We start from the raw sequence: 27,269 nt of genomic DNA on the forward strand, positions 1-27,269 counted from the left end.
CAGGAAATCTGACTCGCTCTTTATCCTGTATGCACCCAACAAGCTGGGTGCTCCTGCTTCTAAGCAAACTATTGCTCGTTGGATTTGTAGTACAATTCAGCTTGCACATTCTGTGGCAGGCCTGCCACAGCCAAAATCTGTAAAAGCCCATTCCACAAGGAAGGTGGGCTCATCTCGGGCGGCTGCCCGAGGGGTCTCGGCTTTACAACTTTGCCGAGCAGCTACTTGGTCAGGGGCAAACACGTTTGCTAAATTCTACAAATTTGATACCCTGGCTGAGGAGGACCTTGAGTTCTCTCATTCGGTGCTGCAGAGTCATCCGCACTCTCCCGCCCGTTTGGGAGCTTTGGTATAATCCCCATGGTCCTTACGGAGTTCCCAGCATCCACTAGGACGTCAGAGAAAATAAGAATTTACTTACCGATAATTCTATTTCTCGTAGTCCGTAGTGGATGCTGGGCGCCCATCCCAAGTGCGGATTGTCTGCAATACTTGTACATAGTTATTGTTACAAAAATCGGGTTATTATTGTTGTGAGCCATCTTTTCAGAGGCTCCTCTGTTATCATGCTGTTAACTGGGTTCAGATCACAGGTTGTACGGTGTGATTGGTGTGGCTGGTATGAGTCTTACCCGGGATTCATAATCCTTCCTTATTGTGTACGCTCGTCCGGGCACAGTATCCTAACTGAGGCTTGGAGGAGGGTCATATGGGGAGGAGCCAGTGCACACCAGGTAGTCCTAAAGCTTTTACTTTTGTGCCCAGTCTCCTGCGGAACCGCTATTCCCCATGGTCCTTACGGAGTTCCCAGCATCCACTACGGACTACGAGAAATAGAATTATCGGTAAGTAAATTCTTATTTTTTCTGTCATCCATTTACATTGCTTTGAGTCTTTTACAAAAAAGGCAAACTTTCCCTCCACTACTGTTAGTAATGTCACTAGTGAAACATATTAAAGTGGACTAGACAGAGGACGGATACTTGGAGTACTCTGCTGGTGACCATTCCCTAAGTGGAGTGTATTCCTTTTAATTAAACATGTGTTGTCTATAGTTCAACCATTTATCTTATCTATTCAGTAATCTTTGAATCCAAGCATTAAAAAATCTTGAACGTATATAGCTTAATCTTCATGTATTATACTATCACCAGTCAAAAACATGACGTGCTCTTCCCCAGCAAATCCATGCAACCTGGAATCTTGTAAATTGCATTGTTTCAGATATTGGCATTCTCTCTTTCAGCAGTGTTTTAGTTACTATCTTTTCTTCGCTACTTCCATTTTTGTACAGCAGGACTACACTTGCTATTTTCCAGTCCTTTGCGGCTAGTCCTGTTGATAGTAACTGTTTGAATAATTAATTTAATGGCATAAGCATTCTTATAGTCTAGGGTACATTTTATCATCCCGTTGACTTGTCCACTTTCAATTTTGAGAGCCTTATTTCCTCTGTAAATGGACTTGTCTCTTTGTGTCACTATCCATGCTTAATTAGTGGAGACCCCTCTCCTTCTACCATCAATCCTGAGCATAGAAATACTTATTTAGGTTATCTGATATACCGTTGTCTCACTCACAGGGCTTTTTTTCTCCATCTTAGTTGTACTATTTTTCTCCTTTCACTTTTAGATCTAAAATAGACTTTGTCCCCGTTACTTACCAACAAACTGATCCTTTGAACATCGAATATTATGCTGGCCATACATCAGAACGACCCGCCTCCGATGCGAGTCGTATCACGGTTTTCCTTGAAATTCCCGGCAGCTCCCTGGCAGTCCCGGACACACGAGTGACACCCAATTTGCTAAATTGATTGTTTGCCTCACAAAAAAAAAAAAAAAAAACAGGGAAATGGCACTCAAAATCGTACGATGCATTGTATGTGCTTAAAACATGGTAAGATGTGCATACGATTATGACGGTTACAGTGTGCTGCACATCAGTGTTCGCAAAAACGCGCTATAGCGCGTTTTTTACCCGGTATTGATGTTCAGGGACTCACATTTCCAACATGCGTGAGTCCTCTGGGACGCGCTCCGCTGCAGCCAATCCCTAGCCTGGCAGATTGATTGGCGTGGCGGCCCGGCGCCCGGCTTTAAAAACAGGAGGTGGAGCCTTGCCAGACAGGACATGATAGAGCAGCTCCGTGGCAGAGATCCTCTGTGACAGTGGGTAACCCGCGGCTGGGGAGGGGGTTTGGCTTCTGAGTGCTGCCAGTGGTCCGTGGCCGGGGAGAAGGGAGTCGGGTGCTCCGCGATCTCACGGTAGATATTTGCTTTAAGCTGTTTAAGTGGCGTGGGGAGAGGGGGGCTGTCTGTTCCCGTGGTGGGAGCTGGTTCAGGGACGGCATTACAATGAGTCTCACTGACTCATTAAATGCCGCGAACAGCGCTGCGCCTGTTCGCCCGCCCCCCACCAGTGCCCCAGAGCCCGTGTGTTAAGACCAGCACTGCACAGCCAGTCACTTGGGTCCTGTCTCCCGGCCAGTAAAAGGTCCGCTCTCCTTCTCCTCCGTACCTATTTTACTAATCTAAACTCCCCCTCTATTGCTGCTGACACAGACACCGGGCTGGAAGGGGAGGACAGGGGCCGCTCTCTCAGCCCTTGCCTACTTCTATTACACCCCTGCATACCTCCCAACTTTCAAAATTGTCAAAAGGGACTTCCGCGCCGAAAAGGGGCGTGTCTACATAAAATGGGCGTGACTTTGCATAAAGGGGCGTGGCCTCACGGCAATAACGCGAACGCGAGCCACGGCCCCATTCTTGTTACAAGGGGGGCATGGCCAGCGCTCAGTGAGCTGCTAGCATGCCCCCAGTACCTCCATGAATAGACGCTGTGTGCGCATGCGCTCTGCTGTGAGTGCAAAAGCCTCCCAAATGTCCCCCCCACCACCGCGGGACACTGCTGGCCACGGGTGGGACAGCGGGACTGTCCCGCAAAAATTGGGACAGTTGGGAGGTATGCCCCTGTCCTGACCGTCCCCGGCTCCAAAAGTCCGTCGGAGGAATGTGCAGAGGCACTGGCAGTCGTGTCCATACACCACTGACTTCAAGCAATGTGACAGTAGTACAAGCCCCTCTCTCAATCACTCCCTTTCCTCTGCCTCCATCTATCCCCTCTCTCGATCTCCACCCTTTCTCTCTCGCTCTGTCCGTCTCGTTCCCTCTATCTCTCCGTCATGTTCTCTCTCTCTCATTCCCTCTCTCTCTCCGTCTCGCTCTCTCTCTCTCCGTCTCGCTCTCTCTCTCTCCGTCTCGCTCTCTCTCTGTCCGTCTCGTTCCCTCTCTCTCTCTCTGTCCGTCTCGTTCCCTCTCCCTCCCCCTCTCTCTCTCGTTCCCTCTCTCTCTGTCCGTCTCGTTCCCTCTCCCTCCCCCCTCTCTCTCGTTCCCTCTCTCTCTCTGTCCGTCTCGTTCCCTCTCCCTCCCTCTCTCTGTCTGTCCGTCTCCTCGTTCCCTCTCTCTGTCCGTCTCCTCGTTCCCTCTCTCTCTGTCCGTCTCCTCGCTCTCTCTCTCTCTCTCTCTCTCTGTCCGTCTCGTTCCCTCTCTCTCTCTCTGTCCGTCTCGTTCCCTCTCTCTCTCTCTCTCTGTCCGTCTCGTTCCCTCTCTCTCTCTCTCTGTCCGTCTCGTTCCCTCTCTGTCTCCCCACCTCTCTCTCTCTGTCCGTCCCGCCCCCTCTCTCTGTCCGTCTCTCTTCTTCTCTGTCACCCCGCTCTCTGTCCGTCTCCCCCCTCAGTCAGTTTCTCTATTCCCCCTACAGCCCCCCTCTCTCTTCCCCCTACACCCACCTCACTCTCTTCCCACTATAGTCACTGATTGCAAAATATGCGCTATATCGCGTTTTACGCACTACAAGCAGAGAGGTCTCTGAGTGACCAGTGTGTCTCTGCTAATAATACTGTTTCAGTGCCTCTCTTGCCATCAAATCACCACTGGTAGCTTCTCCCCATTCAATCGCGCTGCCCGCAGCTTCTCCCCGTTTAAAATGTATAACGTGATCTGCCTGGCTCAGTGGTTGTATAGGTGGTTCTACCTGGTGCAATGTATATAACGTACTCTGACTGGCGCAATGTATATAACGTGCTCTGCCTGGCACAATGTATATAACGTGCTCTGCCAGGCGCAAAGTGTATAACGTGCTCTGCCAGGCGCAAAGTGTATAACGTGCTCTGTCTGGCGCAATGTATATAATGTACTCTGCCTGGCGCAATGTATATAACGTGCTCTGCCAGGCGCAATGTGTATAACGTGCTCTGCCAGGCGCAATGTGTATAGCTGGTTATACCTGGCGCAAAGTGTATAATGTGCTCTGACTGGCGCAAAGTGTATAGCGTGCTCTGCCTGGCGCAAAGTGTATAGCGTGCTCTGCCTGGCGCAAAGTGTATAGCGTGCTCTGCCTGGCGCAAAGTGTATAGCGTGCTCTGCCTGGCACAATGTGTATAACGTGCTCTGCCTGGCACAAGGTGTATAGGTGGTTCTGCTTGGTGCAATGTGTATAATGTGCTCTACCTGGTGCAATGCGTAAAATGTGCTCTGCCTGGCGCAGTGTGTATAGGAGGTTCTACCTGGTGCAATGTGTATAAGCGGCACTACTTTGTGGTGTAATGTGAATTGCCACTATTATGTGGCCAAGCCCCTTCCCCACAAAGCCAGACGCCTAAGTTTTTGTTTTGTTGTTGTGTTTTTATATTTGAATAATTAATAAGAACCTTCATTCCGATGGGACCCACAAAAGGACAGTTAGGACCCCAATTTTTAAAAGTGAGGGGTCCCTGGGACCCACTTTTTTTTCGGCTTAGCGCAATCACTGCATATGATCTGAGGATGCGATGTTTGACCCACAGGACTGCGCATTGCATCATAATAGTACCCAAAACATGCACGATGTGCACACGATGCATCGTATGAGGTGTCGAAATCGAGTATTCGTACACAAATACATGTCGTTGTGTGACCCATTTTTTCCCTGTAGAGAGTCCAATTAAACCATTTCATATGTATCGATTTTGGGGAGGAGGAATATTTAGCTTCAGCGGCTTCGCAAATAAAATGCTTATGAATTTTATTTTGAATAGTCACTTAAGAGGGAATCTTATCCAATTTCCATAATTGGGCGATAGCGGCCTTGGCAGCTGTAAGAATGTGGCTTAATACGTATTTATCACCTACAGGGAGCTGACAAGGGTAAAAGTGGAGTAATGCTATAGCCGGGTCAGAAGGTACATTGAGATCGAGAACTACGCTTATCATATGGAACACTTCTTTCCAAAGAGGCTGTTTGATGGGGCATGCCCAGAATATATGAAATATATCACCCGTATGATCGCAATTCCTCCAACAAGAGTCTGATACAGATGGCCAGATTTTATGTAGTCTGTCAGGGGTAAAGTAGGCCCTATGTATAAGTTTAAAAAACATTTCGGAGTGGTTAACACACCTTGATATTTTAAAATGTGCTGAAAACACTGTCCCACTCCTCATCCTCAAGGGGTCTGCCTAAGTGTCTCTCCCAAGAAATCTGGGTTTTTAGTTTGCTTTTTTTTTTCTATCTAATATCTGGAGTTGATACCACCAGGAGATTCCCCTTGTATGGGAGGAAGCGTCTAACCGAATTTTAACAAAGGCCGGGAAAGCTGGTTTACTAAAGGGTGGAGTCAAAAATGATTGAAGACAGTTTCTCAATTGCAAAGAAATAAAAAAAATCTTGTTTCCAAATATTAAATAATTATTTTAACTGAGAAAAGGACATCATGGTGTCACCAATAAACAAGTGACATTAGAGATTTAAGGGACAAAAAGGGGGATGGTAAAGTGATTTCATTACAAGTTAAAACCAGTTTATGCCAAACGTCTAGCGTAGCCTTAGTTGTTTTACATAGCTCTGATACCTTACGTGTAGCAGGAAGCCCCAACCACAATAGATCAGGTTGAGGAATCAGGTGGGAATAGCAACTTTCCAGAACCACCCATGGCTTAGGGTCATTAAAATCAAACCAGTCTCTAGCTTGGCTCATTAGACACGCGGAGTAGTATTTTTCAATGTCTGGATATGCAGCGCCTCCTTTGAGTTTAGATAAAATTAAGGTATTCTTTGCAATTTTGGGTTTAGGACCTTTCCATATATATCTGGTCAGAATCTGATTTAAGTTTATTAAAAATGTATTTAGAAGGGGGTCTCTGAATGGCTCGAAATAAATACATTCGCTTCGGTAAAAGAACCATTTTTGCTGCAGCGATTCTGCCCAGCCAAGAAACCACCTGCAAAATCCAGACTCCAGTCAGCCCCACAAAGGCTGTAAGCAAAGGACCGTAGTTACATTCCAATAGAAATTTCTCACTTGTCAAATTGATCCCTAAATATTTCAATTAACGGTTCTGCCAGGAGTAGTTATATAATTCTTTCAATCTAGTGACCTCTTCCGGAGGAATACTAAGTGGGTGGGCTTCTGTTTTATTAGTGTTTAGTTTATAGAAAGAAACTTCTGAAAACGTCTACAGGACATTATGGAGAATAGGTAAAGAATTTCCAGGGTCCAATAAACAAAACAGAACGTCATCTGCAAAAAGGCTTATTTTATGAGATACACCACCAATTACTGGGCCTTTTAATCAGTTTTTGAGCCCTAATACATTCAGCCATAGCCTGCACCGCCAGAGCAAAAACGAGAAGAGACAATGGGCATCCCTGGCGGGTGTCGTTAGAGATCTCAAATCCTGAGGAAGTGCAACCATTCGTGAAGACCCTGGCAGAGGGAGAGGAGTATAAGGCCAATATAGAATCTAAAATCTTACCAGCAAAGCCAGATTTTTCTAGAGTTGCCTGCATAAACCCCCAATGGAGTCTATCAAATGCTTTTTCAGCGTCTAAAGATGCCAAAGCATGCAGTGTTCAATAATGTTAATCACTCTTCGTGTGTTATCCGGGGCCTGTCTGTTTAACACAAACCCAACCTGATCATTCTTAATAAGTGAGAGGAGAAGGGGGCAGATGCGATTAGCGACTAATTTGGCATAAAGTTTCAAGTCTGCGTTAAGTAAGGCAATTTACCTAAAAATTTTGAACCAGTGACTGAGATTTCCCTGATTTAGGGATAAATCATATAATACGAGACTCTAACATTTCTTTCGGGAAGTGTTTTGCTACGGAAGCTTCATTAAACACTGCGTGGAGCACAGGGGACAGCTGCGTTTTAAAGGTTTTATAAAAATTTGAGGGATAACCGTCAGGACCTGGAGCTTTATCATTTGGTAAAGAATCTATTCCATTTTGTACCTCTTCCAATGTCCAAGGTTCACTCAGAGACGAACAGGTCTCTGGAGACAATGAAGGGAGACTAAGCTCATTTAAAAATTTCTCTATGGCAGCAGAGGTAGGTTGAAAGGTGGAGGAATCATCTTTCAAATTGTAAAGCTATCAAGAATGGGATCTAAGGTTAAATTAAAGTCTTCTAGCATTAGTACAGCACCTTTTGCCAGTTGTTGAACCTTAGCGCAAAGTTTTCTACAAAATGGGAGTTGCTTAGTATTCAGTGCATAACAAGTCACTAGGGTCAACTCATTGTGCTCGAGAGAACCAGACAGAATCAAGTATCTCCCTTCAGGGTCAGAATACTGGGATGTGAGAGTGAACCCACAATGGCCCTCATTCCGAGTTGTTCGCTCGCTAGCTGCTTTTAGCAGCATTGCAAACGCTAGGCCGCCACCCTCTGGGAGTGTATCTTAGCTTAGCAGAATAGCGAATGAAAGATTAGCAGAACTGCTACTAAATAATTCCCTGCAGTTTGAGTAGCTCCAGACCTACTCCTAGACTGCGATCACCTCAGTCCGTTTAGTTCCTGGTTTGACGTCACAAACACGCCCTGCGTTCGGCCAGCCACTCCCCTGTTTCTCCAGCCACTCCTGCGTTTTTACCTGGCACGCCTGCGTTTTTTAGCACACTCCCTGAAAACGGCCAGTTTCCGCCCAGAAACACCCACTTCCTGTCAATCACACTACGATCACTCGAGCGATGAAAAAAGTTGCTTGAGCTTGTGTAAATCTACAAAGTTTTGTGTGAAAGTACTTAGCGCATGCGGGCTGCATACCATGCGCATGCGCATTTTTGCCGTTTTTTCACTTAATCGCTGCACTGCGAAAATTGGCAGCGAGCGAACAACTCGGAATGACCACCAATGTTGTGAAACTAAGATCGCAACTCCAGCTTTCTTCGCTGGGCCGTTTTCCATATAACAATGTGGGAATCTCCCATTACTAAATTGCGGGGGAGATGAGTTAATAAAATGTGTCTCCTGTATGGCAATAATCTGAGCTTTGAGTTTGTGGAAATAATTTAAAGCCAACCTCATTTTATGAGGAGAGTTAAGGTGTTTATGGAAACAATATTAACCATAATCTCCTGTTATGGAAGAAGCTTGGAGCAACACGAGCAATATATGGTCATAGAACAAAGAGAACCAGGACCTGGCAAAAACAAGGAAAAGTAAAAAGGGGGAGAGTGAACAGAAGGAAGCAAAGGGGAGAGAAAAATGGGGATAACCCCACTTGGGGGCAAGTTTGGATGCCTCACCATGGCGACACCGAACATAGCAATGGGGGTAGTGGAGAGTACACTATCATCTAAAAACAACAAAAATGAAGTCGATTCCCAAAATGTTTGAGTCTGTCTCTCCAAGTATCCAATACCATAATTAGCACAAATTAGATGTAGAAATTTACCTGTTGGCTAACACTACTCTAAAGAAAGAGACCTTATAAGATAGCTGGAGAGACAGAGACAAATTGTTAGTATAAAACATACCTAAGGTGGAAGTATCGGAATCGAGGAGGTAGCATAACAACCTGTAAAATGTAGATCTTAAAAATAACAATGACGAAGTATATGGTACAGAGCAGAAACCCAAGGGAGAAAGGTTAACAAGAAACATATGAGCTAAACCAACTCATATAATAAGAGACAAAAATTAGCAAGACATTGAAGCATATGAAATAAAGCAGCAGTCCAAACCACATACTGATGAACACTGTGATCAAGAGATACTCAGGATCTTGATCCCGCCCTAGACCAGTCCCGCTGAAGTCTACACACAGGTGATGAGTTTTAAGACGAGGTTGTAGAGTTCAATTTAGAGAAAGAGTTTTTACCCTTCTCCAGATATGATATTACGACTGTGGAACCCTCACAAGAGATCAACAGCTTAGTTGGGAAACCCCATCTGTAGGGGATATGCTCTTTTCATAGAGCCGAGGTAATGGGGTAGAAAGAACGTCTCTTAGCTAACGTGGCTTGAGAGAGGATTCTAAAAAGCTGAAAAGAACCAAGAATTTGAGAAACATCATCCGAAGGTCTAGCAGCTTTAAGGGTCTCATTTTTCACGTGGAAGAAGTGTATCCTCATAAGAATGTCACAGGGAACCCTGTCCGGAGCCCCTCTGGCTTTGGGAAGCCTATGGATTCTATCTATTAAGAAATCCGATGGATTGATTGAAGGAAGAAGCTTTTTAAAGAGACCAATGGCGAAATCATTCAGGCTACTGTTGGGAACAGAATCCGGAACCCCTCGTATCTTGATGTTATTAAGTCTGGATCTGTCCTCTAAATCCGAAACCTTATCTTTCAAGGTGGTGACTTCTGCTTGTAATGCCTCGTGGGAGGAAATCAGATCATTATGGGAACTTACAAATTCACCCATCTTGGTTTCTAGATGATCGGTGGTGCGTTCACCAAGATCGTCGATAGGTTTCTGACAGTCTTGCAAAGTAGCTCTAGATTCCTCAGCGACGTCCTTTTTAAATTGAGACAGAAGGAGTTTCATGTAACCCACTGTAAGGGCATCACTGACGTCCATAGTGACAGCGTTATTGTCAGCCACAACTGATGAGGGGGTAGGTAATTTAGGCGGGCTATATGAGAGGCTTTTCTTAGAAGAGTGCTCTCCCGCCTCATTGCTTTTTTTGGCACCCACAGAGGCAGGTTTAAAGAAAGCCACTTGTGAGACCGGCTTGGCAATTTTGTAACGTTTAGGAGGCATATTGTGGTTAATGAATGAAAGGAATGAGAGAAGATGGGAAAGCTGGAGAAATGTATGTAATATCTATCGGAGAGGGTTCCACTTGAGTTAACAGGAGTTATATCATTCTGTACCATAAATATATCCAGGTGATGGTGAGCTATGAGCTATTCATATTAATGCTTGGCAATATCCAATAAAGCGCATTCTAGAGCATCTGATGAGCGACCATTGCATGAATATTTTAATTCCTGCTTTTCTTTTTGTCTTATTGACCCTATTGTATCTAAGTTGCTCTTTATTTTCATGGATATCTATTGTATTGTCGTATCAGTGATTTATGCAGTAGGTAACATTTTATTTTGGGGGGTTTTTCCCCCTAATCTTACTGTCCCTCGCAGCTAATTGCTAATGAAGCCTTTAAACTGTTCATCTATTAAATTGGTTCTGTACGACTCCGTTTCATCATACCCATGCATTTCATTTATCTCAGGTGAGTATTGACACCTAACTCCTCCTCCTTTTTTTTCTTTAACCACGTCTGAAATGCGCCTGTGTCCCCTCTTAGCTGTGGTTCTAGGAGGGCATTTTACCTCTTGTTCCCTTCATTGCTGACTCCAAAATCTATGTCCATACACGTTTTCTACTTCCTGGAATTACATTTTATTTTCCTCCATGTTCTTATACTTCCAGAAGTCCCTGTTTCTTCTTGTTCAGTGTTACTTATTTCAAAGCACTCCTGCCAAGCAAGAGCGGCATGTGAGATTTGCAAGGTAGTTACAGGTAACTTTTCTGACACCTCCTGCTTAAACCCAAAAAGTAATTGTGAGGATTGTGAGGACCCGCTGTCATGGTCTGTATTTATACTGAAAATCAAGTTCAAGAAAGCTTTTGCCCTTCTTTAACTCTTTTTCTCTTACGTCCTAGAGGATGCTGGGGACTCCGTAAGGACCATGGGGTATAGACGGGCTCCGCAGGAGACATGGGCACCTAAAAACTTTTCCTATGGGTGTGCATTGGCTCCTCCCTCTTTGCCCCTCCTCCAGACCTCAGTTAGATTCTGTGCCCAGAGGAGAAGGGTACACTGCAGAGAGCTCTCCTGAGTTTTCTGTGGAAAAATAATTTTGTTAGGTTTTTTATTTTCAGGGAGTCCTGTTGGCAACAGGCTCCCTGCATCGTGGGACTGAGGGGAGAGAAGCAGACCTACTTAACTGATAGGCTCTGCTTCTTAGGCTACTGGACACCATTAGCTCCAGAGGGAGTCGGAACACAGGTCTCACCCTGGGGTTCGTCCCGGAGCCGCGCCGCCGTCCTCCTCACAGATGCTGGAAGATAGAAGCCGAGTGAGTATGAGAAACAAGAAGACATCTCAGGCGGCAGAAGACTTCAGATCTTCATGAGGTCTGCGCGCCATTGCTCCCATACACAACACACAGACAGCACTGATGGGTGCAGGGCGCAGGGGGGGGGGCGCCCTGGGCAGCAATAAACCTCGTTTTTGGGCAATAAGGTGCTATTAGGCTGCAGAGGCAGCAAATAGATGATCCCCCGCCATTTTTGTGAAAATTGAAGAGGGACCGAAGCCCGCTGCTGGGGGGGGCGGAGCTTGATCCCTCAGCACTAACCAGCGCCATTTTCTCCACAGAGCTGCATGAAAAACGCTGGCTCCCCAGACTTGCCCCTGCTGAATGCTTCAGAGGTTGGAAAAAAGAAAGGGGGGGCACATTGGCGCGCAGTGAGTGGGAAATTGTGTGTATATATATATATATATATATAAAATATAAAAGCGCTATCTGGTTTTTCCAGTGTCATTTGGGCGCTGGGTGTGTGCTGGCAACTCTCTCTCTGTCTCTTCTAAGGGCCTGGTTGGGGTTTTGTCCCCTTATAGGTATATCCGTGTGTGTGTGTGGGGAGGAGGAGTGGGAGGGGGGGGGTCCGTACGTGTGTGTCGACATGTCTGAAGCGGAAGGCTTCTCCAAGTGGAGGTAAGCAGATGAGTGGTGTGTCCCCGTCGGTAGTGCCGACTCAGGAATGGTTGGACATGTGGCATATGTTGAATGCAAGTGTGACAATAAGGCTGAATTCGGGGAGGCGTCAGGGGGTCAATCCTCGGATTGGACCGACTCAAAGGGCCCGTCGGGGTCTCAAAAGCGTCCCTTGGCAAAAATTGTGGACACAACTACTGACACGGACTCTGATTCCAGTGTCGACTATGATGAAGCTAAATTGCACCCTAAGGTGACAAAGAGCATTCAGTGTATGATTATAGCAATAAGAGATGTGTTGCATATTGCTGATGAACCCTCTGTTCCTGACACGAGGGTACACATGTTAAAGGGAAAGAAACATAATAAACTTTCCCCCATCTCATGAACTTAATGAGTTTTTTGAAAAAGCTTGGGAGACTCCGGATAAGAGACCGCAGATTCCCAAAAGAATTAAGATGGCATACCCCTTCCCTACACAGAACAGGGTACGTTGGGAATCCTCTCCCACTGTGGACAAGGCTTTAACGCGCCTGTCAAAGAAAGTGGCGCTACCGTCTCCAGACACAGCGGCCCTCAAGGATCCTGCGGATTGCAGGCAAGAGACTACTTTAAAGTCTATTTATTCACATACTGGAGCTTTGCTAAGACCGACAATTGCGTCGGCATGGGTATGTAGCGCAATTTCAGCCTGGACAGATAACCTGTCGGCTGACCTTGATACCATGGATAGAGATACTGTTTTGTTAATTCTAGCCCATATCAAAGACGCAGTCTTGTATATGAGAGATGCTCAAAGGGACATTGGATTACTGGCTTCCAGAGCCAATGCCATGGCTATTTCAGCGAGAAGATCCTTATGGACCCGCCAGTGGACGGGTGATGCGGATTCGAAAAAGCATATGGAGGTTCTACCCTATAGGGGAGACGTGTTGTTTGGGGATGGGCTGGCGGACCTGGTTTCCACAGCTACCGCAGGTAAATCTAACTTTTTACCGTTTATTCCCCAACAGCAGAAGAAAACTCCAACATATCAGATGCAGTCCTTTCGGTCACAAAAGTCCAGAAGAGGTCGGGGATCCTCCTTCCTTGCCAGAGGTAAGGGTAGAGGGAAAATAACGCCTGCTTCGGCTGGTGCCCAGGAACAGAAGTCCTCCCCGGCTTCTACAAAACCCACTGCATGACGCTGGGGCTCCCCTGCGGGAGTCCGCACCGGTGGGGGCTCGTCTTCGACTCTTCAGCCAGGTCTCGGTCAGCTCAGACCTGAATCCTTGGGCGTTGGAAATAGTTTCCCAAGGCTACAAACTGGAATTCGAAGAGGTGCCCCCACGCCGATTTTTCAAGTTGGCCTTACCAGCTTCTACCCCAGACAGGGATGTAGTGTTGGCTTCAATTCAAACGCTGTGTCAACAGCAAGTAATTATCAGGGTTCCCTTGAACCAACAGGGAAGAGGGTACTATTCAACCCTCTTTGTGGTCCCGAAACCGGATGGTTCGGTCAGACCTATTTTGAATCTAAAATCCCTAAACCTGTACATGAAAAGATTCAAATTCAAGATGGAATCGCTCAGGGCGATAATAGCCAGCATGGAGGAGGGGGAGTTTATGGTGTCACTGGACATAAAGGATGCTTACCTTCATGTCCCCTTATAGCCTTCCCATCAGGAGTACCTGAGATTCGCTGTACAGGATTGTCATTACCAATTTCAGACGTTGCCGTTTGGGATTTCCACGGCCCCAAGGATTTTCACCAAGATAATGGCGGAAATGATGGTGGTCCTGCGCAAGCATGGAGTCACAATTATCCCATACTTGGACGATCTCCTGATAAAGGCGAGATCAAAAGAGCAATTGCTGAGCAATGTGACACTCTCTCTGAGAGTGCTCCAGCAACACGGTTGGATTCTAAATCTACTGATGTCACAGTTGATTCCGACAACTCGACTAACGTTCCTAGTTATGATACTGGATACGGAACAAAAGAAGGTTTTTCTCCCGTTGGAAAAATCCCAGGACATCCAGAACATGGTCAGAGACCTGCTAAAGCCAAAAAGAGTGTCAGTTTATCAATGCACTCGTGTTCTGGGGAAAATGGTGGCAGCCTACGAGGCCATCCCCTTCGGCAGGTTCCATGCAAGGACGTTTCAATGGGACCTTCTGGACAAATGGTCCGGGTCTCATCTACATTTACATCGGAAAATAACACTGTCCCCCGGGACCAGGGTATCTCTTCTATGGTGGCTGCAAAGTGCTCACCTTCTGGAGGGTCGTAGGTTCGGAATTCAGGACTGGATCCTGGTAACCACGGACGCAAGCCTCTGAGGATGGGGAGCAGTCACCCAAGGAAGAAATTTTCAGGGACTGTGATCAGACCAGGAGTCCTGTCTACACATCAACGTGTTGGAGCTAAGAGCCATATACAACGGCCTTCGACAAGCGGAAAGTCTTCTTCGCAACCTACCGGTTCTGATTCAATCAGACAGTGTCACAGCAGTGGCTCATGTGAACCGCCAAGGCAGGACAAGAAGCAGAGCCGCGATGGCGGAAGCAGCCAGGATTCTTCGCTGGGCGGAAAATCACGTAAGCGCTCTGTCAGCTGTCTTCATTCCGGGAGTGGACAACTGGGAAGCAGACTTCCTCAGCAGACACGATCTCCATCCAGGAGAGTAGGGACTTCATCAAGAAGTCTTTGCAGTGATAACGGGTCTTTGGGGAGTTCCTCAAATAGACATGATGGTGTCACGCCTCAACAAGAAGCTTCGGAGGTATTGTGCCAGGTCCCGGGACCCTCAGGCAGTAGCGGTAGACGCCCTGGTAACGCCATGGGTGTTCCAATCGGTCTACGTGTTTCCTCCTCTTCCTCTCATCACAAAGGTGTTGAGGATCATAAGGCGAAAAAGAGTACAGACAATACTCATTGTTCCAGACTGGCCTCGAAGGGCCTGGTACTCAGATCTTCAGGAGATGCTCACAGGAGATCCCTGGCCTCTTCCTCTAAGGGAGGACCTGTTGCAGCAGGGTCCTTGCATGTTCCAAGACTTACCGCGGTTACGTTTGACGGCATGGCGGTTGAACTGTGGATCCTAGCTGAGAAGAGGATTCCGGAGGAGGTCATCCCTACTCTAATAAAGGCTAGAAAGGAGGTGACGGTAAAACATTATCACCGTATCTGGCGAAAATATGTGTCTTGGTGTGAAACCAAGAACGCCCCTACGGAAGATTTTCATTTGGGTCGTTTTCTCCACTTCCTACAGACAGGAGTGGATATGGGCCTGAAATTAGGCTCTGTTAAGGTACAGATTTCGGCCCTCTCGATATTCTTTTAGAAGGAATTGGTTTCTCTTCCAGAAGTCCAGACTTTTGTAAAGGGAGTGCTACACATCCAGCCTCCTTTTGTGCCTCCAGTGGCACCATGGGACCTGAACGTGGTGTTGCAGTTCCTAAAATCACACTGGTTTGAACCACTAAACAAGGTTGAGTTGAAATTTCTTACCTGGAAGGTGGTCATGTTGTTGGCCTTAGCATCTGCAAGGCAAGTGTCAGAATTGGCGGCCTTGTCTCACAAGAGCCCCTACTTGATTTTTCATGTTGATAGAGCGGAATTGAGGACACGCCCTCAATTTTTGCCTAAGGTGGTTTCTTCATTCCATTTGAACCAACCCATTGTGGTTCCTGTGGCTACGAGTGACTTGGAGGATTCCAGGTCCCTGGATGTAGTCAGGGCCTTGAGGATTTATGTAGCCAGGACGGCTAGAATTAGGAAAACAGAGGCTCTGTTTGTCCTGTATGCTGCCAACAAGATTGGCGCGCCTGCTTCGAAGCAGACTATTGCTCGCTGGATCTGTAACACGATTCAGCAGGCTCATTCTACGGCTGGATTGCCATTACCGCATTCGGTTAAGGCCCATTCCGCTAGGAAGGTGGGCTCTTCTTGGGCGGCTGCCCGGGGCGTCTCGGCATTACAGCTTTGCCGAGCAGCAACTTGGTCGGGGTCAAACACTTTTGCTAAATTCTACAAGTTTGATACCCTGGCTGATGAGGACCTAGCATTTGTTCAGTCGGTGCTGCAGAGTCATACGCACTCTCCCACCCGATTGGGAGCTTTGGTATAAACCCCATGGTCCTTACGGAGTCCCCAGCATCCTTTAGGACGTAAGAGAAAATAAGATTTTAAACCTACCGGTAAATCTATTTCTCCTAGTCCGTAGAGGATGCTGGGCGCCCGTCCCAGTGCGGAAACTCTGCAAGACTTGTATATAGTTGTTGTTTACATAAGGGTTATGTTACAGTTGGAATCGGTCTTGGACCGCTACTGTTGTTTGTTCATACTGTTAACTGGTTATGTATGTTCCGGGTTACATGGTATGATTGGTGTGGGCTGGTAGGAATCTTGCCCTTGGATTTATAAAATCCTGCCCTCGTATTGTCCATCTCCTCTGGGCACAGTTCTCTAACTGAGGTCTGGAGGAGGGGCATAGAGGGAGGAGCCAGTGCACACCCATAGGAAAAGTTCTTTTAGGTGCCCATGTCTCCTGCGGAATCCCCAGCTTCCTCTATGGACTAGGAGAAATAGATTTACTGGTAGGTTTAAAATCTTATTTTTTGCATAATTTATGGTAGTCTACTCAAAATGTTTTCTGGGTACCCTCAAAGACCATTATGGTCCAAGGATACAGATACTCTACATGCTGTCTCCTGTAAGAAAGAGAATTGTTTTACGGATTGGCTAGAATCCAAGTTTTTAGAGAAAAAGCTACATCACATTAACTGCATTGCACAACATTGCACCAGATGGAGACCAAGGGCCTAATTCAGATCTGATCGCCAGCTGATTAGGTCTGAACTGCGCATGCGCGTGCCGGTGAATGCCAGACAGCCGGCAGCCATCTTAGCCTTGCAATCGCCTCTGCCTGATTGACATGCAGAGGCGGTCGCTGGGCGGGAGGGGGCGGGCCGGTGGTGTTTTAGGGGCGCGGTGCGGGCAACGCAGGCATGCCTGGACCATGCAGGGGGCAGTCAGCGGCTGCATGACGCCACACGCAGCCGATGCGACCCGGACAGCACTGGTAGGGAGCTACTCGTCAAGTACAAAAGCGCTTTTGTGCTGTGGGGTAGAGCCAGACATGCGGGGCGGACTAGCCCTGTGCTGGGCGTCCCCCCACATGTCTGAGTAACTGATCTTAGCCGTGCAAAATACGATCAACTCTGAATTAGGCCCCAAGTTGTGTCCCAGTTTCTGTGTTCCATCTCACCTGGATCTCTGTTCATCGGCTAATAAACATAAGCAATCAAGCTAAACTTTGTAGGTAGCAAGCAAATGCAAGTCCATCATACTCATTAACTTTCAGCAGTATTGTGCCATTTGTGAGGGGAGGCGTCTAATACTGACTGCTTTGTAAACTTTCTCTACAGCAAGGCATTATGTGGATTGCGGTTCGCATACCTGCGACAGGGACAGTGTTGTCACAGGAGCTCAACTGACTGTAGTCTCTGTTTTTAATGGACCATTTATGTACCAGTTTGGCATATTACATTGATGTTCTCTACACTAGTTACATAGATGTTGTTTTCTTTATTATGTGTTTCTGATAAATGAGAATAACTTTTAGAAAAGTGAGCATTTATTATTATTATCCTTTATTTATATGGCGCCACAAGGGATCCACAGCGCCCATTACACAGTACATAATCAAATGAGCAAACAAGAAAACAGCACTTACAGTTCAAGACAATATAGGACCGGTATGGAAAACCAGGGGTTAGGTGCCATCAAAGGGAGTATAAGGTAGTGTAAGTAAGAGAAGGAAAGGCACATGAGGAGAGAGGGCCCTGCTCTTGGGAGCTTACAATCTAAATGGTGATGGGCTAACAGACCAGGGTGACAGAGAAGGGGTAGCATGAAAGTAATACAGCTTTTATAGTGAAATCACAGGTCGCACTCGGGAGCTGTATACTGGTGCTTCCCAGTTGCAACCCCTCAAGAGACCTCTTTCAGACAGCGGTCTGACCTGGCATATTGCTGGGTTTGTGGTGTCTCAGCTGACATGTGCGGAGGCAGCACTTCGAGATGAAATTATCTCCAAGCGCCGCCTCTTCTCTATGCATTGAACGGGTCCCGAGTTGCGTCGAGCCGGCTAACCCGTTTACACTGCACCGCAAGCCGGGTCCTTCCCTGTACCAACCCTGCAAGCTAGCTGGGCGGGTAACTAGATCCAGGTTAACCCTTTTACACCAAGCCACTCCCAGGCAATAACCCAGGTTTTTAGTGGCGGTGTAAAAGGGGTATTAATGGGAAACAGGGCCCAGGCAAAGTGCTTGAACAGGATCGATACACTGGGCAGGACCAGGGATGCTATTCTGTGCTTTATACACTGCAAAAGGCAATTTAGGACCATATTCTAAAGATGTGCAATGTCTCTTAAACTGGATATAATAAGTGATCCACCTTTGTGGTTGTTTTAGACCATACTCTGTGTCAAGCTATGCTGTATGATCAAGTCAAAATGCTTATATAACTATCACTTAAAACAAAATAAACTGGTTAAAATTGCTTACACTTTGATGTATAGGTATGGTAATGTTTTATCCACAAATCCCATTATCAATAAAAAAATGTCTAGAGAAAGGAAGCATTAAAAGATCATTTGTTCAGTGTGGTGATATTGTGAATGGTGGTATATCTGTAATGTGTGCAGTGCATATGAGGGGCCCACACCCTGCACCCACATATCCTCACCATTGTTCCAGTGGCGGCCATTGTCACAGAGATTTGCATGTGCGCAGTAGCTACATTATCAGGAACCTGCGCATGCACAGATATATCTACTTGCCTGTGCTGCCAGAGAGAGAGAGGAAAGGGCCCGCAGAGAGACTGCACAAGGGCCCCCTCCTCTATGAAGCTACCCCAGGCAATGATAAAGGGGCAAATTTAACAATGAGTGATATTCTTGTTATCACTCGTTATGGATGATAAGTGGTGCTCCAGCCAATCAGCTTCTGGCAAACACATGACAGAAGCTGATTGTTGGGACATCATTTATTATTTGTACCAAGTGACAACAAGAAAACCACTCGTTAATAAATCTGCCCCATAGTTTTTATGAGGAGTTTTGCTAAACTATTTATTGCATTTGGGAATAGCAGGCCTTAATTTTTCATAGATCACTCCAAATTACGGAAAGAAATCCATTTCCTGAAAAGGAATTATCCTACATATTAGATTAGACACCTAGATTACGTCCCTACAGCTAAATAAAAATTTCATCTACTGTATAATGTAACCGTATTTCTCTAACGTCCTAAGTGGATGCTGGGGACTCCGTAAGGACAATGGGGACTAGCGGCTCTGCAGGAGACTGGGCACAACTAAAGAAAGCTTTAGGACTACCTGGTGTGCACTGGCTCCTCCCACTAAGACCCTCCTTCAGACCTCAGTTAGATTCTTGTGCCCGGCTGAGCTGGATGCACACTAGGGGCTCTCCTGAGCTCCTAGAAAGAAAGTATATTTAGGTTTTTTATTTTACAGTGAGTTCTGCTGGCAACAGACTCACTGCAGCGAGGGACTAAGGGGAGAAGAAGCGAACCTACCTAACAGGTGGTAGTTTGGGCTTCTTAGGCTACTGGACACCATTAGCTCCAGAGGGATCGACCGCAGGACCCGACCTTGGTGTTCGTTCCCGGAGCCGCGCCGCCGTCCCCCTTACAGAGCCAGAAGCAAGAAGAGGTCCGGAAAATCGGCGGCAGAAGACTTCGGTCTTCACCAAGGTAGCGCACAGCACTGCAGCTGTGCGCCATTGCTCCTCATGTACACCTCACACTCCGGTCACTGATGGGTGCAGGGCCCTGGGGGGGGGTGCCCTGAGGGCAATATATGACACCTTGGCTGGCAAATCTACATCATATATAGTCGTAGAGGCTATATAGATGTAAAATTACCCCTGCAAGTATTCCAGAAAAAGCGGGAGAAAGTCCGCCGAAAAAGGGGCGGGGCCATCTCCCTCAGCACACTGGCGCCATTTTTTCTTCACAGTGCAGCTGGAAGACAGCTCCCCAGGCTCTCCCCTGTAGTTTTCAGGCTCAAAGGGTTAAAAAGAGAGGGGGGCACTAAATTTAGGCGCAATATATGTATACAAGCAGCTATTGGGGGAAAAATCACTCAGTTATAGTGTTACTCCCTGCATTATATAGCGCTCTGGTGTGTGCTGGCATACTCTCTCTCTGTCCCCCCAAAGGACTTTGTGGGGTCCTGTCCTCAGTCAGAGCATTCCCTGTGTGTGTGCGGTGTGTCGGTACGGCTGTGTCGACATGTTGGATGAGGAAGGTTACGTGGAGGCAGAGCAGAGGCCGATAAATGGGATGTCGCCCCCTGTGGGGCCGACACCAGAGTGGATGGATAGGTGGAAGGTATTAACCGACAATGTCAACTCCTTACATAAAAGGCTGGATGACGTAGCAGCTGTGGGACAGCCGGCTTCTCAGCCTGCGCCTGCCCAGGCGTCTCAAAGGCCATCAGGGGCTCAAAAAACGCCCGTTACCTCAGATGGCAAACACAGATGTCGACACGGAGTCTGACTTCAGTGTCGACGAGGTTGAGACATATACACAATCCACTAGGAACATCCGTTACATGATCTCGGCAATGAAAAATGTGTTACGCATTTCTGACATGAACCCAAGTACCACATAAAAGGGGTTTTATTTTTGGGGAGAAAAAGCAGCCAGTGTTTTGTTCCCCCATCAGATGAATGAATGAAGTGTGTAAAGAAGCGTGGGTTCCCCCTATAAGAAACTGGTAATTTCTAAACAGTTACTGATGGCGTACCCTTTCCCGCCAGAGGATAGGTCACGCTGGGAGATATCCCCTAGGGTGGATAAGGCGCTCACACGTTTGTCAAAAAAGGTGGCACTGCCGTCTTAGGATACGGCCACCTTGAAGGAGCCTGCTGATAAAAAGCAGGAGGCTATCCTGAAGTCTGTATATACACACACTCAGGTTCTATACTGAGACCTGCAATTGCCTCAGCAAAATAGTGCTGCTGCAGCGTGGTCTGATACCCTGTCAGATGATATTAATACCCTAGACAGGGATAATATTTTGCTAACATAGAGCATTTTAAAGACGTCGTCTTATATAGGAAGGATGCACAGAGGGATATTTACCGTCTGGCATCCAGAATTAATGCAATGTCCATTCTGCCAGGAGGGTATTAGAAACCCGGCAGTGGACAGGTGATGCTGCCTTTAAAAGGCACATGGAGATTCTGCCTTATAAGGGTGAGGAATTGTTTGGGGATGGTCTCTGGGACCTCGTATCCACAGCAACAGCTGGGAAGAAAAATTTTTACCTCAGGTTTCCTCACAAAAGCCTAAGAAAGCACCGTATTTTCAGGTACAGTCCTTTCGGCTTCAGAAAAGCAAGCGGGTAAAAGGCGCTTCCTTTCTGCACAGAGACAAGGGAAGAAGGAAAAAGCTGCTCCAGGCAGCCAGTTCCCAGGATCAAAAATCTTCCCTCGCTTCCTCTGAGTCCACCGCATGACGCTGGGGCTCCACAGGTGGAGACAGGTGCGGTGGGCGCGCGTCTCGGGAACTTCAGGGACCAGTGGGCTTGCCCACAGGTGGATCCCTAGGTTCTGCAAGTAGTATCACAGGGATACAGGCTGGAGTTCGAGGCGACTCCCCCTCGCCATTACCTCACATCAGCCTTGCCTGCTGCCCTCGGAGAAAGGTAGTACTGGCGGCAATTCACAAGCTGTACTTCCAGCAGGTGAAATCAAGGTACCCCTCCTTCAACAAGGCCGGGGTTACTATTCCAAAAATGTTGTGGTACCGAAACCAGACGGTTCGGTGAGACCCATTCTAAAATTGAAATCCTTGAACACTTATATACGAAGGTTCAAGTTCAAAATGGAATCGCTCAGGGCGATTATTGCAAGCCTGGAGAATTTCAGGGTATCACTGGACATCAAGGATGCTTACCTGCATGTCCCTATTTACCCTCTTCACCAGGTGTACCTCAAAATTGTGGTACAGGATTGTCATTACTAATTCCAGACGTTGCCGTTGGTCTGTCCCCGGCACCGAGGGTATTTACCAAGGTAATGGCCGAAGTACTTATCCCGTACTTGGACGATCTCCTTATAAAGGCGAGGTCCAGGGAGCAGTTGTTCGTCGGAGTAGCACTATCTCGGGAAGTGCTACAACAGCACGGCTGGATTCTGAATATTCCAAAGTCGCAGCTGGTTCCTACGACGCGTCTACTGTTCCTGGGTATGGTTCTGGACACAGAACAGGATAAAAAGGGTTTCTCCCGGAGGAGAAATCCAAGGAGTTGGCGTCTCTAGACGGAGACCTCCTAATACAAATACAGGTGTCGGTGCATCAATGCACGCGAGCCTTGGGAAAGATGGTAGCTTCTTACGAAGAAATTCCATTCGCCAGGTCCCATGCAAGGATCTTCCAGTGGGATCTGTTGGACAAGTGGTCCGGGTCGCATCTTCAGATGCATCGGCGGATAACCCTGTCTCCAAGGGCCAGGGTGTCGCTGTGGTGGTGACTGCAGAGTGCTCATCTTCTAGGGGGCCGCAGATTCGGCATACAGGACTGGGTCCTGGTGACCACGGATGCCAGCCTTCAAGGCTGGGGGGCAGTCACACAGGGAAGAAACTTCCAAAGCCTATGGAAAAGTCAGGAGACTTCCCTACACATAAATGTTCTGGAACTATGGGCCATTTACAATGCCCTAAGTCAGGCTAGACCCCTGCTTCAACACCGGCCGGTGCTGATCCAGTCAGACAACATCACGGCGGTCGCTCAGGGAAACCGACAGGGCGGCACAAGAAGCAGGATGGCGATGGCAGAAGCCACAAGGATTCTCCGATGGGCGGAAAATCATGTGTTAGCACTGTCAGCAGTGTTCATTCCCGGAGTGGACAACTGAGAAGCAGACTTTCTCAGCAGACACGACCTCCACCTGGGAGAGTGGGGACTTCATCCAGAAGTCTTCCAAATGATTGTACACCATTGGGAAAGGCCACAGGTGGACATGATGGCGTCCCGCCTCAACAAAAAGCTACAAAGATATTGCGCCAGGTCAAGGGACCCTCAGGCGATAGCTGTGGACGCTCTGGTAACACCGTGGGTGTACCAGTCGGTGTATGTGTTCCCTTCTCTGCCTCTCATACCCAGGGTAATGAGAATAATAAGAAGGAGAGGAGTAAGAACTATACTCATTGTTCCGGGTTGGCCAAGAAGAGCTTGGTACCCAGAACTCCAAGAAATTATCTCAGAGGACCCATGGCCTCTGCCGCTCAGACAGGACCTGCTGCAGCAGGGGGCCTGTCTGTTCCAAGACGTACCGCGGCTGCGGTTGACGGCATGGCGGTTGAACGCCGGATCCTGAAGGAAAAGGGCATTCCGGAGGAAGTTATCCCTACGCTATTTAAAGCTAGGAAAGAAGTGAACGCAAACCATTATCACCGCATATGGCAGAAATATGTTGCGTGCTGTGAGGCCAGTAAGGCCCCAAAAGGAGGAATTTCAGCTAGGTCGATTTCTGCACTTCCTACAAGTCAGAGGTGACTATGGGCCTAAAATTGGGTTCCATTAAGGTCCAGATTTCGGCTCTATCGATTTTCTTCCAAAATAGAACTGGCTTCACTGCCTGAAGTTCGGACTTTTGTTAAGGGAGTGCTGCATAGTCAGCCCCCGTTTGTGCCTCCAGTGGCACCGTGGGATCTCAACGTAGTGTTGGATTTCCTGAAGTCGCATTGAGTTGAGCCACTTAAATCCGTGGAGCTACAATACCTCACGTGGAAAGTGGTCATGCTGTGGGCCTTGGCGTCGGCCAGGGGTGTATCAGAATTGGCGGCTTTGTCATGCAAAAGCCCTTATCTGTATTTTATATGGATAAGGCGGAATTGAGGACTCGTTCCCAATTCCTTCCTAAGGTGGTATCAGTTTTTCATGTGAACCAACCTATTGTGGTGCCTGCGGCTACTTGGGACTTGGAGGATTCCAAGTTGCTGGACGTAGTCAGGGCCCTGAAAAATATATGTTTCCAGGACGGCTGGAGTCAGAAAGACTGACTCGCTATTTATCCTGTATGCACCCAACAAGCTGGGTGCTCCTGCTTCTAAGCAGACTATTGCTCGCTGGATCTGTAGCACGATTTAACTTGCACATTCTGCGGCTGGACTGCCGCACCCTAAATCTGTAAAAGCCCATTCCACGAGGAAAGTGGGCTCTTCTTGGGCGGCTGCCCGAGGGGTCTCGGCTTTACAAATTTGCCGAGCTGTTACTTGGTCGGTGTCAAACACTCTTGCAAGAGTCTACAAGTTTGATACCCTGGCTGAGGAGGACCTAGAGTTTGCTCATTCGGTGCTGCAGAGTCATCTGCACTCTCCCGCCCGTTTAGGAGCTTTGGTATAATCCCCATGGTCCTTACGGAGTCCCCAGCATCCACTTAGGACGTTAGAGAAAATAAGATTTTACTCACCGGTAAATCTATTTCTCGTAGTCCGTAGTGGATGCTGGGCGCCCATCCCAAGTGCGGATTGTCTGCAATACTTGTATATAGTTATTGCCTAACTAAAGGGTTATTGTTGAGCCATCTGTTGAGAGGCTCAGTTGTTATCATACTGTTAACTGGGTATAGTATCACGAGTTATACGGTGTGATTGGTGTGGCTGGTATGAGTCTTACCCGGGATTCAAAATCCTTCCTTATTGTGTCAGCTCTTCCGGGCACAGTATCCTAACTGAGGTCTGGAGGAGGGTCTTAGTGGGAGGAGCCAGTGCACACCAGGTAGTCCTAAAGCTTTCTTTAGTTGTGCCCAGTCTCCTGCGGAGCCGCTAGTCCCCATGGTCCTTACGGAGTCCCCAGCATCCACTACGGACTACGAGAAATAGATTTACCGGTGAGTAAAATCTTATTATTTTCATATTGTGCAGTTTATTTCATTATTTGTTTATTTTTTATGAAGGTGGCATCTCTTGCTGGCCCTGGCGGCCAAGTCGAAATAGAGCAGAATTTCCTGAACAAGAAACTGAAAACGATGACTGTCTATTTTGGAGACCTGATTCGAAAACCGGAATGATACTCGTTTATTGGTGGAATCAACGCTTACGATTGATCAATGTTAGGTGGCGTGATAGTTAAGTCTGTGAGGACCAAACTGACCACATCTTGGGCAAAGAAAACAATGTCTTTATGGGATTTCTTCAAAACATTTCCTGTTATTATAATTAAGGGACACTGTCAACATAATGGTAATATCGACAATAATGTATTTGTGCTGTGTATAAGAAGCATTGCAGCTTTCAGTATCTATCGCTTTAGACGTGGTGTTCAGCAAATAGTTACAGACTAAGTGACACACATACCGGGTTAGATGGATTTGTACAGAGAAATACATGGCAAAGTTGAATAGCTTATTTTTACAGATATTAAAAGATATATATATATATATATATATATATATATATATATATATATATATATAGCAACTATTAACCGGCACTCTCACTTCCTTCATCAGCTGCCGCGGTGCCCTTTATGTATACATACAGTCCGTTCCAGTTATGGCACTCTGCGGTCTCTAACGAAGGCTATTAAAGCTGAAACGTCGCTGATGCAAGCTTGGTTGTGAGCTGTATTTATTCCCTGTTAGAGACCGCAGAGTGCCATATCTGGAACGGACTATATATATATATATATATATATATATATATATATATATAAAAATAATTTTTATATTATTTTTTTCATTAGTGAATCGGGAGGGGAAAATACCCCATAAGACACTGGAGCAGTAAAATCCAGTCGTGATTTTAGCAGTTTAACATTGGGTCCGGTCTGAAGATCGACAGTCATTAGGTTGACATGTCTTCAAGGTCGACAAGGTTTCTAGGTCGACAGGTCAAAAGGTCGACATGAGTTTTTTTGTTTTTTTAAATCTTTTTTGAACTTTTTCATACTTAAAGATCCACGCGGACTACGATTGGGAATACCTGTGCCAAGCGCAGCGAGGCACCTTGCCCGAGAGCCATGCGAGGGGGACACGGTGCACTAATTGGGCTTCCCGGTCACTGTACGGAGAAAATGACACCCAAAAAACATGAAAAACTCATGTCGACCATTTGACCTGTCGACCTAGAACATGTTGACCTAGAAACCCTGTCGACCTTCAAACCCTGTCGACCTAGTGACTGTCGACTTAAACATTGTCGACCTAATGATCCACACCCGTTTAACATATATCCAGGCCTTTGTTTACGCTGTGTAATTTGTTGCCAGTTTACATTTACACAGGATGTCCATGTTGGTGACTGTCACAGGATGGACAGATCCTACAACTTCAGTTTTATGGTTCATGTAAACACTTCATTTTCTACAGTTTTTCTTGTGTAGTACGTGATATTTGATATATTATATAATAAAATCTATTGTATTGACCTCTTTTGAAATATTTTGTTGGTATATAGCATTGCCACAAATCCTATGCTTGATGGAATCCTCTTTTGGTGAGAAGCTGTTTTTTTAAACTGTTCACATGAAATAATGACATTTCCACTCTAGTGCTAAGAAATAATCATACTGTATGTAAATGAGATAAATATAGGAAAAAATGGGGTCACTCACCAGGCTAGAAATGTTTAGCTGGTTTTATTCAGCAGATGCCATAATACAAATCCACATCAACATTTTGTTCCTATTATGGACCTTTGTCAAGAAAGCAGTGACTGAGATATTGGTCCTGATTCTGATTTGGGCGTAAAGAAAGAAAGCAAGTAACTGCGTACCTTTGTAAAACCATGCTGCACTGTAGGTGGGGCAGATGTAACGTGTGCAGAGAGACTTAGATTGCCGTGTTAACATAAAGCTGTACAGCATTTGTGGGCTACATGCAAAAGCAGGCAGTAATTACCTTGCATGCAAAACATTTTTATTTGCTCGCCTTGCATTGCAACATGGCGTGTGTGTGTGTGTATATATATATATATATATATATATATATATATATATAATAATAATCACCATCAACGCAAACCATACCCCCATTCTGCTTGTGTGTTATACACAAACTTTTCTCATCACTGGTGCTCCAGGTGCACTAAGGGGTCAGTCCTATTGTTTGCGATAACTTGCGGGTGAGAGCTCATCCCATATAATTGGATTGACCTCTAAGGCCTGTGCCACTTGCCTGCTTTATACACCCACATTCTTTGGAAACCAGCGGAGCAAAACATCTATGCACTCACATAAAAGCATTTCTTTATT

At 46.6% G+C, this 27,269-nt stretch overlaps 1 protein-coding gene across 7 annotated transcripts in view; it reads left to right on the top strand.

Moving 5' to 3' along the window:
* TGS1 (trimethylguanosine synthase 1) overlaps positions 1 to 26,444 on the top strand; it is a 258,536-nt gene extending 232,092 nt beyond the window's left edge. For all 7 annotated transcript variants that reach the window (XM_063923733.1, XM_063923734.1, XM_063923732.1 and 4 more), the window contains one exon: positions 24,973 to 26,444. In XM_063923733.1, the coding sequence (XP_063779803.1) occupies positions 24,973 to 25,086 (114 nt within the window). In that variant the 3' untranslated portion in view covers positions 25,087 to 26,444. The remainder of the gene's footprint in view (positions 1 to 24,972) is intronic.
* Positions 26,445 to 27,269: the final 825 nt, after the last annotated feature.

This window comes from Pseudophryne corroboree, chromosome 5 (genome assembly GCF_028390025.1).
Source record: "Pseudophryne corroboree isolate aPseCor3 chromosome 5, aPseCor3.hap2, whole genome shotgun sequence".
Classification (NCBI taxonomy): Eukaryota; Metazoa; Chordata; class Amphibia; order Anura; family Myobatrachidae; genus Pseudophryne; species Pseudophryne corroboree.